This window comes from Aphelocoma coerulescens, chromosome 14 (assembly GCF_041296385.1).
Source record: "Aphelocoma coerulescens isolate FSJ_1873_10779 chromosome 14, UR_Acoe_1.0, whole genome shotgun sequence".
NCBI classification, from domain to species: Eukaryota; Metazoa; Chordata; class Aves; order Passeriformes; family Corvidae; genus Aphelocoma; species Aphelocoma coerulescens.
In genome coordinates this window covers 13340637-13354782 of record NC_091028.1, presented here as the reverse complement: position 1 = coordinate 13354782, position 14146 = coordinate 13340637, and the positions used below count along the sequence as shown (strand labels likewise).

The following is a 14146-nucleotide window of genomic DNA, read 5'->3' as shown; positions in this document are numbered from 1 at the left end:
AAAAGAATAAATGTTGAAGAATTATACTGCACGTGCCTCTGTGAGCACTAGCCTTCAGACAGGGCCTGAAAAAAAAAGAGGGTATAGCTTTATAAATAAAGTTCTTCCAGTAACATTCAGAAACCAAGAGGAAGCTTATATAAACTCGCTTGATATTGATGTGAAGGATTGAGACATATGACACTAGCTTGTATTTCAGATTCTCATTTTGGGAGATTCCTAGTTCAGGCTTGGCCTGACCCAAGCAAAGCTGGCTGTATTTCATACCAGTTGTAATCTTCCTCCTACTACCATCCCCCAGTTTACTACATCAAATATTTTTCATGGTATTAAAGTTCTTATTCCAAATATAGGAACAAATAACATTGGCTTGGAAAGGGTAATGGTTTATTGCATGCACACAAAATTATGATACAAAAATAAGTTAATTGCATAGAAATTTGAAGAGAGAGAGAAAAGATTAACTCTAAAATAAAGGTTTGATCCAGATGTGAAGAGCCTCTACTATCTGCACCTGAAAGACAAAAATGCACTGGTTACACAGCTCGAACTTCCAGTCACAAGGAGTTACAACATGCCAGGGAAGGGCTTGGGCCATTTAATTTAATTCAGGTGTCTGCTGTGCTTTCCTGAGCATTCTGATGACACACCATTTTTCCAAACTCACTGAGCAGGTGGGAGACCAAGCTGCAAATACAACAATTTGGTGTCCTCATGCTTGTGGCTATGTGGCCACTTTAATCACTGTAGAGAAGCAGTGAGTGCCCCTGTGCTGCACTCCCAACAGCATTTACAGGTCAGCTACCAACTCTAGAGCAGTCAGAGGTGTGACACTGGCACTGGTGCCCGTGTGGACAGCAGCCTAGTCTTAAATGTTTGCTTTTTCTCCTTGTGCCGCTGATACCTGTTGTGCTGACGATTCCCATTAGATGGCACTCCAATTGCTCCCGGGGACTTGAAGGAGGGCTGAGAGGCTCTCATCAGAGCTGCATATCTAGGAACAAATACAACCAGGCTCAGCACCTATGCACTCTGTAGTTCCACTCTTCCATCCAGTTTAATCATCTGCATCTGTCACACATCTCACACTCCTACTGCACAGAACAGTCAAGGTATGTCTGCCTGCAAGAGACAGATCTTTTGTTAAAATTAAGTTTAAACTTGGCTTGTCAGGGTATTGATTATTTGTGGTTACTTCAAGGTGCTGGACAGAGTTTTAGGATTCTAGTATTTGGAGCCAGACCTCAAAGGGTGCTTGAGTTTGCCAGCGATTATTCTCAATTAGGAGAGACTGACACAGGTAAGCTTGAAAATTCAGGAAAGCATTTGATAAGCCTTTTCTCTTGGCTCAGAAATTAAGGCTGACATTTCAGAAATTCAGCCTGAGATGCAAAGAGGAACTCATGGCTATTTTATTGACATGACCTGTAGTTTCCAGAATTCCCTGTCTGTCCAAGCTCCCCACCAACCCCTGATACCAGCCCTGAAATCTCATCTTGAGCTGAAGTACCACAAGTACAGCTCACCCTGCCTTGGAGATGGGCTGGCTGCTCCCTTTGCAGTCGTGGTCCAGAGGATGCCGGTGTTTGATGCAGAAGTTGCCACCACACTGTTCACAAACCACCTTCATCATCTCTTTCCTTTTGCAGCCTGGCTTTAAGCATTTGTTTGTGAAGATCTAAGTAAGAGAGGACAGGAAGTTGGCAATGTTTGCTTTCTCTGAGCAGTGACCAAGTTGAAGCACAAATGTTCAAGCACCCTTAGAGCTAAGATGAAGCAGAACAAGTTTTTACAGTCTGCTGCCAGAAGGCCCAGCTTCACAAGCATTAGGAAGAGAGTTTAGACTTCAGCAGCAGTTTTCTTACCTTCTGCTTTTGCTGTGCTGGATTGTATTTGCAGTCCTTATCTATGTGTGCTCCAACCACAATATCTGGGATTTCTCCCTTCTGCACTGGGATAGGTGTGTTACAGAGGGGACACACTGGGACCTGCACATTCTAAGAACACACAACACAGATCAGAATCACAGAATTATAGAATTGTTTAGGTTGAAATAGACCTTTAAGATAATCAAGTCCAACCCTATTTTTCTATCCTTCCTCTTCTCTTACCCATAGATGATAGAAGCATATTCCTAAGTGTTTCATGGTCTCATTTGCTAATGCTTTTAAAGATACACTTCACAACAGTAACTGCAAATCAATTTCCAAAAATCATGCAGACATGCTTTGCCAAATCAATTTGTAGCAACATATTTGGCAAATTGACTTTAAATATCTTTTTGGCTGTTCTGGAATTACAGCCTTTGAATACTTCAAAGCCCAAGTACAGGCCAGAGATCAAAGTTTGGCCCCACTTATTCTATTTATTTCTGCTGTAGTTTCATGTTTGTTGTCCTTCAATTTACAGGACTTGGACTGCAGAAAATTTTAGACCACAATACATTATTTAAAATATAAAACACTCCTCTCTAAGGAGATGTACTATGAGAGAAAGAAACTAGAATCTAGCAGTAGTGACCTCTGAAATGTCATGTTTCTATATATTTGAAATCTGGATACATCATTAACTTGCATCTTGTGGTTCTCCCATCCACTTTTATTGAAACCACAGGTGAAGGTTCAGAGCAGCTTATAAATGACTTAGCAATTTGCAGGGTGAATTACTGACTCACATCATACAGGAACTCACTTTCTTGTAGGCAGAGCTGCACTTGTGGTCATCATAACGGATGTGATCTTTACAGAACACTTCCCCACATGCGTCGCATTTCAGAGGAAGGAAATCTGGGAGAAGAATAAAAAAGAAAACAGATTTTCACGGTACAAAGTTAGCAACTCTAAGGGTACTCACAAAAGGCTACAAATAAATTCTAAAGAAATTTTTGTCTAGTCACAATCCAATTATCTCTAAAGAGATTAGATCATTCTTCACAAATATTAGAACTGAAAACCCAAGAGTGATAAGTTTTCCTCTTTTTATCTGCAGTGTAAGACGAACACAAGCCATAAGTACCTCAGGAGCTCCTCGAATGCAGAAACCTTAGTAAGCAACTAGTCAAGAGCTAAGAGCTGAAGTACAAATCCAAAGCCCAGCTTCGAAAATAACTTTATTCATGAAAAGCCATCCCTTAACAGTTCGACACGCACAGCAACAACAGCTCTCACTCTTCCCCTAGACCTACTGAGGGGGCACTCCAGCAGCAGCACTGGTGCGTGCCACGACCCACAGCAGCCCTGTACGGCCTCGGGGGCCAGCACCGGCCCCCAGTACACGCGTTACCCCTCCGTGACCAGTCCCCCCGCGCGGGCGCTGCTCGGCGACTGCAGCCCGGGGCTTCGGTCCGAGCCCGCACTTACCCAGCTGTTTGCAGGAGCGCTCGGAGCAGTGCTCGCCCAGCCACGGGAGCTCCATGGGACCCTCGCTCCGGGGACGAGGACACGGACACGAACACGGCCGGGCACAGACGGACGGGCGCGGCTTTATCGGCTCCGGGCGCTGACTCAGCGCAGCCTCGCGCTGACTCACGCTCCCGCCGCACGGCCGCCGCCCGTGACGTCACGGCCGCCCGAGCCAATGGCGCGCCGCCGCCGCCGCCGTCTGCTGCGCGTGCCCGGCGGGCAGCCAATGGGAGGCCGGGGGGCGGCTGAGTCACGGCTGGGGGCGGGGCCTGGGGATGGGGATTGGGGGAATGGGGAATGGGGATGGGGAATGGGGATGGGAATGGGGAATGGGGAATGGGGAATGGGGAATGGGGAATGGGGATGGGGATGGGGATGGGGATGGGGAATGGGGAATGGGGAATGGGGAATGGGGAATGGGGATGGGGAAGGGGATGGGGATGGGGATGGGGAATGGGAATGGGGAATGGGGATGGGGAATGGGGATGGGGATGGGGATGGGGATGGGAATGGGGAATGGGGAATGGGGAATGGGGATGGGGAATGGGAATGGGGAATGGGGAATGGGGAATGGGGATGGGGAATGGTGATGGGGATGGGGATGGGGATGGGGATGGGGATGGGGAATGGGGAATGGGGAATGGGGATGGGGAATGGGAATGGGGAATGGGGATGGGGAATGGGAATGGGGAATGGGGATGGGGAATGGGGGATGGGGATGGGGAAGGGGAATGGGGAATGGGGATGGGGATGGGGAATGGGGATGGGGATGGGCATGGGGAATGGGGATGGGGAATGGGGAATGGGGATGGGGATGGGGAATGGGGATGGGGAATGGGGATGGGAATGGGAATGGGGAATGGGGATGGGGAATGGGGAATGGGGATGGGGAATGGGGAATGGGGATGGGGAAGGGGATGGGGATGGGGAATGGGAATGGGGAATGGGGATGGGGAATGGGAATGGGGAATGGGGAATGGGGATGGGGATGGGGAATGGGAATGGGGAATGGGGATGGGGAATGGGGATGGGAATGGGGATGGGAATGGGGAATGGGGAATGGGGATGGGGATGGGGATGGGGAAGGGGATGGGAATGGGGAATGGGAATGGGGAATGGGGAATGGGGATGGGGATGGGGATGGGGATGGGGATGGGGAATGGGAATGGGGGATGGGGATGGGGATGGGGATGGGGGATGGGGAATGGGAATGGGGATGGGGGATGGGGAATGGGGATGGGGGATGGGGAATGGGGATGGGGGATGGGGAATGGGAATGGGGAATGGGGATGGGGGATGGGGAATGGGAATGGGGAATGGGGAAGGGGAATGGGGATGGGGAATGGGGAATGGGGATGGGGTATGGGGAATGGGGATGGGGATGGGGAATGGGGATGGGGAATGGGGAATGGGGATGGGGATGGGGATTGGGGATGGGGGTGGGATGGGGAATGGGGATGGGGATTGGGGGAATGGGGATGGGGATGGGGATGGGGATGGGGATGGGAATGGGGATGGGGATTGGGGATGGGGACGGGGAATGGGGATGGGGATTGGGGATGGGAATGGGAGGGGATTGGGGATGGGGTTTGGGGATGGGGATATGGGGATGGGGGTGGGGGTAAGGATGAGGATGGGGATGAGGATGGGAATGGGGGTAAGGATGAAGATAGGCATTGGGGTGAGAAAGGACTTGGGGCAACAAGGCAAGGGGAAGGGCATGCAGTTGAGTTCAGGGTGGAGGTGAGAGGGGTTGGTAATGAAGGCAAGGGCTCTCCAGCTTCCGCAAGGAATCACATCCACAAGCCACAAGCATTGCTGCTGCTGTGAGTTCCCTGTTGTGCAGGCGCCCAAAGGGATCAGAGTGCAGGGCTGTCATAGCCATGGGACACGTGGGAGAACGACACAGTAAAGCCCACGTCGGACTGGGATCACTGGAGTGATCCTTTGCCCCTGCCATTCTTATTTCGGTTTTTCGTCACAGCTTCGGCTGCTGCACCATCCCTCTGGATTGCAATGCTTAAATTATGGTACTTCTGAACTTCAAAATAAATTCAGAGAGCTTGATGAGAGAGGGTGTTCTTGTCACAGCAGGCTGGTGCTCAGGGCCCTGCTGCAGGACTTCAGCATGGGCTAAACTGGTCAGGGTGGACAAGCTGCAATGGGCTGCAACTGGTTTGAGTGGACTGTGCTCACTGGTTTGGGTGGACAAGCCTCAGCTGCATCTGTGGGTTTGCACAAGTCAACCAGAAACTTTCCCACCTGGTCTCTGTTTTTAAATGCTTGTCTCACTTTGGCAAGGCACCTTGAGATCAAGGTGTATTTTAGAAATGCTGATCTTGGAGGTGTGTGACAATACTGGCTTCACACGGAACAGAGGAGGACTATTGATTTCATGACATTTGCTACAGGATTGAGAAATGACAAAGTGTTGTTCTGCCCCTGCTCTCCCCGGAAAACACCTGACTCTGCTGTAGTGCATGACTCGGATGCAGAGTGGAGCCATGAGGTCGAAGGGGCGCGTTAGGATTGCATGTGCTGACTGCCTGCACAGGCCACTTTGTGCTGTTAAACTCTGGGAATGGCATGTGCCACTCCTCCACCTTCCACGTCACCCTCCAACGTGGCACTCATGTGACTCCTGCTGTGCGTGCCAGCTGACAGCCAACCCACTTGGAGCACTTCCCTGCTGGATTAAATGATACCATGTCATCAGCTAGACACTCTTCCCACTCTTCAATTAATTTTCTCTCCTGAACCCATAAAATTACCAAATCTCCTCATGTAAACCCTTACTCCACAGAGCAACTGTGCTGACAGAGCACTGGGTTCTGCCACACATCTTTGGTTTGTGAAGGGCAGGCTCTGATTCCACCTCCTCCACTGTGGCGTTTGATGCAAAGCCTGGTGCTCTCAAGCCCAGGGAGAGCTCTGGGTGTTCTTTAGTGCTCCTTTTGGGACACAGACATGCCTGGCACTTGACAATACAATCCTGCAGCATCTTCCACCAGGGTTCTTTGGCCAGTGGCCTGTGATTTAAAAAGACTTCATTTGCCTGGGCTGAGCCAGATCCCTGGTGTGTGCCAGGGGACAGCCAGAGTATGGCATTCTCCTCTGTTTCTTTTGTTCTTCTGACTTGATTGGTTCTGGCAGTTTGGGACAGGTGAATTTTAAAAAGGAAGATGAAACAGCAAAAAATACCCAAATACAAATAGTAAGAGAAAGTCCAGTTATCCAAGGTGCTTCAAGAGCTTGGCTCTATTATACATCAGCTTCCTTATACGATTTACACAACTAAAAAACTTGGGAGGTGCAAAAAAAACACATCCTGCAGAGCTCACAGGCTGATTTGTTTCATACAAAACACCTACCCAGTGCCTGAGAGGAGTGGGAGCCCAGTGATCTCCCTGGGAAGGCTTGCCAAAAAGTAATGGGGTGAGCTAGGCAGAGAGGAAGAGGCTGGTGTCTTCCCTGGCTGGCTGAGAGTGCCCTGCAGACTGGAGAGCCGCTGCCAAAGGGATCATGTTTTGTGGTGGAGAAGGGAGGAGTTTGCTTATGGATAACAACAGAAATGGCTCTACACAGATTAGATGCTCTTAAGGAAGACTGTAAATCCCAAGTCTGGAAACCCACATAGTACAGGCAGCCGTCTTAATAGAAACGAGGATTAGAAATTAGCTGAGGTCTTTAGTGATATTTTTAGAAGGTTGCTCCTGACAGGTTAGGCTGCTGAGAACCAGAGGAAAGTGCCGAACCCTGTATTACTTGGGAAGGGATCACACAGTGCAGTGTGTGATTAGAGGCTGGCTAGCTTAGCGACAAGGGGGATAGGTGGGTTAGGGCTGATTCGGGAGGAATTAGCAAGGGAAATTGCTTGGGAAGCAGAATTTGATTAGGGGCAGCCAACGTGGATTTGTGAAAGGAAAGCTATGTGTAACTAACTTGCTGGAGTCTGGGGGAGGCACCGTTCCCCGGCAGCCTGTGGAGTGTTAGTTTTACATAACCTGATCTGCAAAGGGAAGGCCTGGCCCCTTTACTGCCAGAATGGTGACACTGGGTGGAATGGATGGGGATCACCTCCCTCCCTTGTGTCTGCACAGACTCTCTGCCTCCTCTTTCCCCATCCATCCCTTCTACTTCCTTTCTGGCTTTTATGGGAGGAGGCCTATTGCTTTTGCCCATGTCCCATACTCTTCTCTTTGTCTTTCCCTTCCTCTCCATCCAGTCCACGGGACTGCCTCTTGTTGGGGTATTAAACATTACTATGCACCCCACCACACCAGCATGGTCTGCCTTAGGACCCACATTGCATCCTAAAGGGGGGATAAAATGCTTCTGAAGAGGACATTCATGGGACAGCAGGGGAACAACTGTCCAACATCACTGCCAGACACAGACACGACACAGATGAAGAGCCAGGGATGTGGTTCTGTCTCTCAGAGCAGGGTCTGTCCCCTTCCCACCACCCTGGGTTATGACAGCACAGCACAGAGATGTCCATGGCCAAGACAACCAGGTCCATCCACCTCCTCTCTGCCTTGTGTGCCCCAATCTCCTCCCAACACCATCCAGAAGACACAGATGAGTCCACTGTCCCTGGTGGCTCCAAGGCCACCTCGTGCAGTCCTTCTGCACCAGCATCCTGCTTGTTGCTCCAGCTGCAGAGCCACTGCATTAACATTCCAGTGACTCCAGCTCTCATTTGCCTTTTCCAGGCCTCTGAACTCCAATCCCAATGTCCTGTTTTTCGCCTCATAATTTCCTACCAGGCTCTTAAAACTGAATTTTATTTTTATTGCAATGACCCTGTGGTGCTGCCAGATCCCTCTGTGGAGGAGACATGACATCTCCATTACATAGCTCAGATAAGTGTCTTAAAGAGACCACACACAAAGGAACCTAATGGTACCTATTTTTATTAGGTTTATTACAGGAGGGGAAGTAAAGCAGTCCGATCTCCCCACAGGATACTCTGTTAACAGCAGCAGACAGAGAGGAGAGATCTGTAGAGGCGGATCAGTTTTCCAAGAATATTAGCTACTGCTGCTCTAAAATTAGAGTCTAGGGAGAGCAGACAGGTTGACATAATTGAAAGGGCTGTCTTATGGGATGACATAGTTAAACGAGTCCATGATCAGCTTTAGAGTGACAGCTCAGCGACTTCTTCTAATCCTCAAAGGAGCACTGAGTTGCGAGGCTGTGATTTAACTAGTCCTGGATCTTATCTTGTGATGATGTCAATATTATTAGAACCTGCTTCTGAAGAGATGCCTCCAAAATCACTGTACATGAACCGACTGGCGTTACAGGCACGATTCTCCTGCAGCTTCACCCTGCAAAGCCTGTGGCTGATACAAACACTTGTCTGCTGCCCTTCTTACATACCTGATTCCGTCCCCGTGGGCTGGGCTACAGGGGCAGGCCCAGAAACAGGATTAAGAACCTCATTTCAGGATGGAGCTGATAAATGTCCTTCAGCCGCCCATTTTATTCAACATAATTTAATAGCAAACACAAACTAACAAAGTTAGAGGTGAAATATAATAGCAGGAACCCCATAAAAAGTAACCTAATCTGTAAGATAAATAGACAACACTTTAGCCTGGGGAGATAGCAAATAAAAGAGAAATATGAGCAGAGCCATTCTCAATTCATAACTAACTTTAAAGAGAGGTAATGAAGATGAGTTCTCCAACTTTTAATGCCCTAAGATTCTTCTCCACAAAAAATAGAAAAGCATTTTTAATGTCTTCCTCATACATTGGATGTCCACAGCCAAACATCCTGGATCATTCCCACACAAGGAGATATCTGTCAGAAAGGGAAATGATTTGGAGAAACCCTACTGCAATTCCTGATGGAGCGGGAGACACCAGGGATGGAGCTCTTCATGCTGGTGGAGCCTCTTGATTGCCTTCAGTGGCCACCTCCCACTGCCTTGTTTCGGGTGCTCAACTCCAAGCACCCACTGCCTTCATGGTGGCATTAGTCTGACATTTATTATTTTAAGGGGTTTTAACCATTTTTTTTTGTCAGTGCCTACTTTAACTTCAAAGGCTGGGATTTTCCAAGCAGCCTACTGCATTTAGGCACCTAAATCCCATTGAGTTTCAAGTGTGTATCAGCCCTTAGGCTCCTTGGTAAATCCTTGCTAAGTGCCTAAGGGCTCATCGGCAGCCCCCGTTCTGCTGCCGGATTTACACAGATACCATTGTACCAGCAGGAGCTCACTTCTTCAGGAGAACGGTCTATTCGTTAAAAACCTCTCCCTAAACTATGAAATAAACTGGAAAGGATCACCTCTGATGGCTAATTTTTGGTGATATATACCTGTAAAGAATGTTATCTCCTTGGGTTATACGAAAAAGCCCTTGGCTTTGTCGGCTGAACTTCAGAGACAAAATGCTCCCAATTCCAGCTCTTGGACCTCTGGGGAAAATCTCATATTTGGTGTTTTAGAGGTAAACCCCATCATATTTCCCACTGACTCTGATACCCACTATGTCTCCAACCCCCTTTTAGAGCACCCAGGAAGGATCTGTACAGGAGGAACAAAAAAATCAGCAGAATTAATCCATTTGCTTTGCTGTTTGGGAATGCCCCAGCTCAAAAGGAAGGAGCACAGAGAGCAGTCAAGCTGGCAGTGGGATGGGTACAGAGGGTAGCTCTGAAAATGCTGTCTCAAAGGGTGGGAGTCATTGCAACAGCCTTTCTAATAGTAGTGGAAAAATAAATCCCTTATCAGGTGATTTCTGGTCGCTGATCAAACACTAATGTCTTACCTAGCAGAAAACAGGTTTGGGGTCTCCATGGCAGATTTCCTGAGATAACAATTGTCTTTTTGTTGAGTCCATACTGCAAACAGCATGACAGGACCCAGCAATACTGAGCCCCAGATTTCCTAGGCATCAATTAGCAAGGGAAGTTAGACCCCAAATACTTCTTACTCATTGCATTGCTGGTTCTGAATTAAAGTGTTTCACTGAAAACCAAGACTCTATTCCTTAAGCATTTCAGTTGATGATGATTTAGTAACAAACCTCAGCATTGCCTCTGATATTCCTATTTTTATGTAGATAAATGGAGCCATCTTTCTTCCTGATTTGTAGCACTAAGAAATAGACCTGAAACCCTCATAAGTGGGGTTTTGTTTATGCTGTCAGCACATGATGGGACCAAAGTCATTTTTGGTACAGAGGAGTGGGCCTTCCGCAGGTCAGCAGGGGAGGATGAGCAGGGGGGTCCTGGCAGAGCTTGGGAGCCAGAAGGAAAAGAACAGATCCAGGGGGGAATAGCTGGACAGGGGAGAAGGACGCCTTAGGTCATGAATCCCATAGTGGGCAGACAGCTCTAAAGAAACCATCTCCAAAAGTGCTGACTCTGATTTGGGTCATAGCCGCTCTGCAGGCGATACTGGGACTAGAGGATAGGACAAGAGTTTTGGCTGTTCTGCTTGTTTCCCCCCACCCATCAGTCCCAACCACCCATTTACTGGTGGCCTTTACCAGCCCACGGTGCACGCATCACCTTGGAGGCACCAGCAGCCCTGGGAGGTGGTGGAGCACCGGCAGGGTGACGCTCCCATTGGAAAGGTGTCCATCCCACAAGGACAGGGACGCGTGACGCTCGGAGCCGCGTGCCACGAGGTGGCACCATGTCCCTGCTAACCCGCACGGCGGGGTCACCTCTGTGGCCACGCAGCTGCTGCAGGACCCTGCTCACCTGGCAGACCGCTGAAATCGTCCCACTGAGATTTTGGGGGGTTTTAAATAGCTGGGCAGCCCTCCCTCCTGTAAGACCCAGCTGAGGCAGGAGGTGGTGCCCTGTCCCATGGAGCATCCTCACAGTGAGACCACTCACCTGTGAGAGCCCCCTGCATCTCCTGAGGACATCTGGTCACCTGACAGCGCAGGCAAGAGGTTTGCAGGGTTGTGGTGCCATCTCCCACTGGTTACAGCTCTCCTCAAGGGGGTCCTGGGCTCCTGAACCTGCTTTGTTGGCACTGGGAGAGATGTCAGTGTCACAATGATGGTTGTGCCTGGCTGGTGTGTCTGACCTGGGGGGGGTCCTGCAGGCAGGAGAGCTCATTTCTCACAAAGAGTTTGGTTTGGTCATCAGATCATAGAATTCTTTAGGTTGACAAAGACCTTTAAGCTCATCAGGTCCAACCATTGACCCAGCACTAAGTCATGCCCTTAAGTCAGTGAAAAAGGGAAAGCTGTGCACCAGTATCTTTATCTTGAAATATCAAACATTTAGTACTGTTACAACATGCTAGGAGGGATTCAGGTGAGCCTATATCGCTGAGGAACTTTAAACTTCATGCCTTGGCATGTTCAGAGCACTTCCATCTTAGAAGCACCAGTGCAGAAAAGAGATGCAGTGGGTGACAGCCCCAAACACAAAGAACTTGCCCAGCACCTGGTTAGTGCCTTGATTAGGCTCCTGAGCTCCTGAATGCTGAGTTTCCACAGCCTAATCCCATCCTGCAGCTTAATTCCCTATTCTTCTCAGGGAGGTTCACTCCCAGGACCTGTCTGTCCCCGCCACACTGCCCTGAGCTCTACTGACACAGACCTAATGCTGACACCCGTGGGACTGACTGCTCAGGTGCTCCATGGAAAACAAGGTGGCTGCTGCACCCAAGTCTGCTTTAGTGAAGGAAACACGAGTGCAAGCCATAGGGTCCTATTAAATGAAAATTCCCCACTGGATGAGGGGTTTTGCACATGCCAGGGAAGCTCCAACAGCTCCTTCTGCTCTTGCTTTAGAGGATGGAGCAACCAACCAAAAAACCTGTGCCTCTTTCTGAAGAGGAAGCAGAGGGAGCATCTCAAAGGGAGCTTTCCTGCCTGGGCTCGCTGTCCCTGGCAGTGTGCTCAGAACAGTAATAGAGCGCCTGGAAATACCTGCATTATTCCTGACACAATGCTTTGCAGCTGAACAATACATTTGCCAATTCAATTTATTCAAACAAGTTCCTTGGGAAGACAGCAAAGCAAATCCAGGTGGCAATTACCAAATTCACACTCTGCCCTGAACTTGGGGAAACAAAGGGGCAAGATATGAGAGAAATAGCAAGTTCTGCTGGAAATCCCACAACGGCAGAATCCTAAGAGCCTTTAATCACATGCTTGCTGGTATTCAGCTGAAAAACCCCTGTGTCATTGGGCAAGGAGACAGAGCAGCATTGCAATTGCTCTGCTGTAGCACTTAGCACTTTGGAATATCTTTGCTATGAAAATTAAACGCTGGTTTGTTTTCTTTTGAAAGCACAGCAGTACTTGGGCTCCACGGCCCGTCGCAGTGACATGTAATTGAAGAATAAGTGCATTCAGGAGCTCCCAAGACTGACAGTGCTGCCAGTCCCGCTGTGTTCCACGCTGTCAGGCAGGGAGGAGGCTGCCTACAAGCTAAGATGAACTATCAAACCAGTTCAGAGCTTGGTTAAACAACTTCAGCCATGTGCTGAGCCTCAGCACATCCCAGTCCCCCTTTCCCAGTGTATCAGCACAGACACAAGCCCATAGCCCAAGGTTGGTCCCTGTATCCAGGACACAGCTCCAAGAACAGCCTCCTGGATGGCTGGAGGGAGAGACAAACCTGCCAGGAACCTCCACCTTGGCTCTGGGTGTGCGAGAAGGAAATTTCTGTTGCAGACACACAGCTATGGAAAATTTCCTCTCACCAAAGCCTGCAAACCCCACAACCTCAGCTTCCCATACCCCATTCACAGTCAGGGGCTGAGCCCCCCCGGATCGTGCTTCATCTCCTCGTCCCACTCCACCCCTCACAGCCAGCTCCAGGACAGCTGTAGCTGTGCTCCCAGGAAAGCAGTTACACCAGGAGTGAATTTGGCCCCAGATGTAGAATTAGGTTAAGCCAAAAGGTGGCAGCATCTTATTCAGTATCGATTTTGCATGAATATTTCTCCTATTAGCCATTTTTCTTTCTAATCATAGAATGTAAGTTTGTAAATTACAGAGGTGGAGAGTAAATGTATTGCAACCTCTGGCAAATTGATATTTTTGCAGCAGCAGTAAACTTTTTCTAATGACAGATAATTGAAGGGAGCAAGCGTCAGATACAATTCATAAAGATTTGGACCTACTGGAAAAAGACAAATGATATTTAATGTTCAGAGTTGTAAAGTAATTACCCTGGGCTCCAATATAATAAATAAAGACACAGTAGATGGAGTTTGGCTGACCAGGTGCCTTGGAGGGTGCACTGTGCAGGGCCCTGCAGCAGCTGGGATGGTGGAGACGTGACAGCTCCCTCAGTACAGGGGAACGCGTAGGGTTGGTGTCACCCCCAGAAATGCCCTTTCTCAGGGGAGGAAGGAAGGAGCTGCCTCCCGTGCCTGCAGCAGAGCCCTGCATCCCCAAACCCAGATGCTGCATGTGCAGGGAGCCATCATCACCCACAGCCCTTCTACATTTCCAAAGGCAGAGGAGCGTTTGGATACCCATCCATACCTCTCAGGAGAAGCCTGGTGCAGGTTCTCCAGCAAACCCACAGCCTCCTGTTCTCCCACTCCAGCCAGCAGACGTTGGTCCCTTCCCCCAGCACCCGAAAGAGCAGCTGGCAACTAAAAGAGGAGGGTGACTCTCCCTGAGGTGGTCACTGCCCTTTACCCAGGGGAAACTGAGCCTGTGGTGATGGGCATCCCAGCCAGAGCTTGATGTCCTTCCCATGCAACAGCAGCACACCTCAGAGGGGCATCAGAGAGAGACTGCAACACC

At 49.3% G+C, this 14146-nt stretch overlaps 1 protein-coding gene across 5 annotated transcripts; it reads right to left on the bottom strand.

Moving 5' to 3' along the window:
- Nucleotides 1-370: 370 nt before the first annotated feature.
- Nucleotides 371-3553, bottom strand: ZFAND2A (zinc finger AN1-type containing 2A). Of its 5 annotated transcripts, XM_069029655.1 has the most exons (6): nucleotides 3360-3549; nucleotides 2692-2786; nucleotides 1866-1997; nucleotides 1527-1678; nucleotides 905-994; nucleotides 371-514 (listed from the first exon to the last, which is right to left on the bottom strand). In XM_069029655.1, exons 1-6 carry the CDS (start codon nucleotides 3412-3414, stop codon nucleotides 505-507), a joined length of 534 nt encoding a protein of 177 aa, XP_068885756.1. In that variant the 5' UTR covers nucleotides 3415-3549; the 3' UTR covers nucleotides 371-504. The 5 variants fall into 5 exon arrangements, with proteins under 5 accessions (XP_068885756.1, XP_068885754.1, XP_068885755.1 ...); XM_069029653.1 differs by lacking the exon at nucleotides 371-514 and having other exon boundaries at nucleotides 761-994; nucleotides 3360-3551; XM_069029654.1 differs by lacking the exon at nucleotides 371-514 and having other exon boundaries at nucleotides 761-994; nucleotides 1866-1988; nucleotides 3360-3551.
- Nucleotides 3554-14146: the final 10593 nt, after the last annotated feature.

What these genes read in the sequence shown, in the direction of transcription:
- ZFAND2A (XM_069029653.1), bottom strand. Translation starts at nt 3,414, where the DNA reads ATGGAGCTCCCGTGGCTGGGCGAGCACTGCTCCGAGCGCTCCTGCAAA. An exon ending in CAGCACAGCAAAAGCAGAAG is followed by an intron (nt 1,679 to 1,865) that starts GTAAGAAAACTG and finishes TCTCTTACTTAG; the next exon opens with ATCTTCACAAACAAATGCTT. An exon ending in CAGCCCATCTCCAAGGCAGG is followed by an intron (nt 995 to 1,526) that starts GTGAGCTGTACT and finishes ATTTGTTCCTAG; the next exon opens with ATATGCAGCTCTGATGAGAG.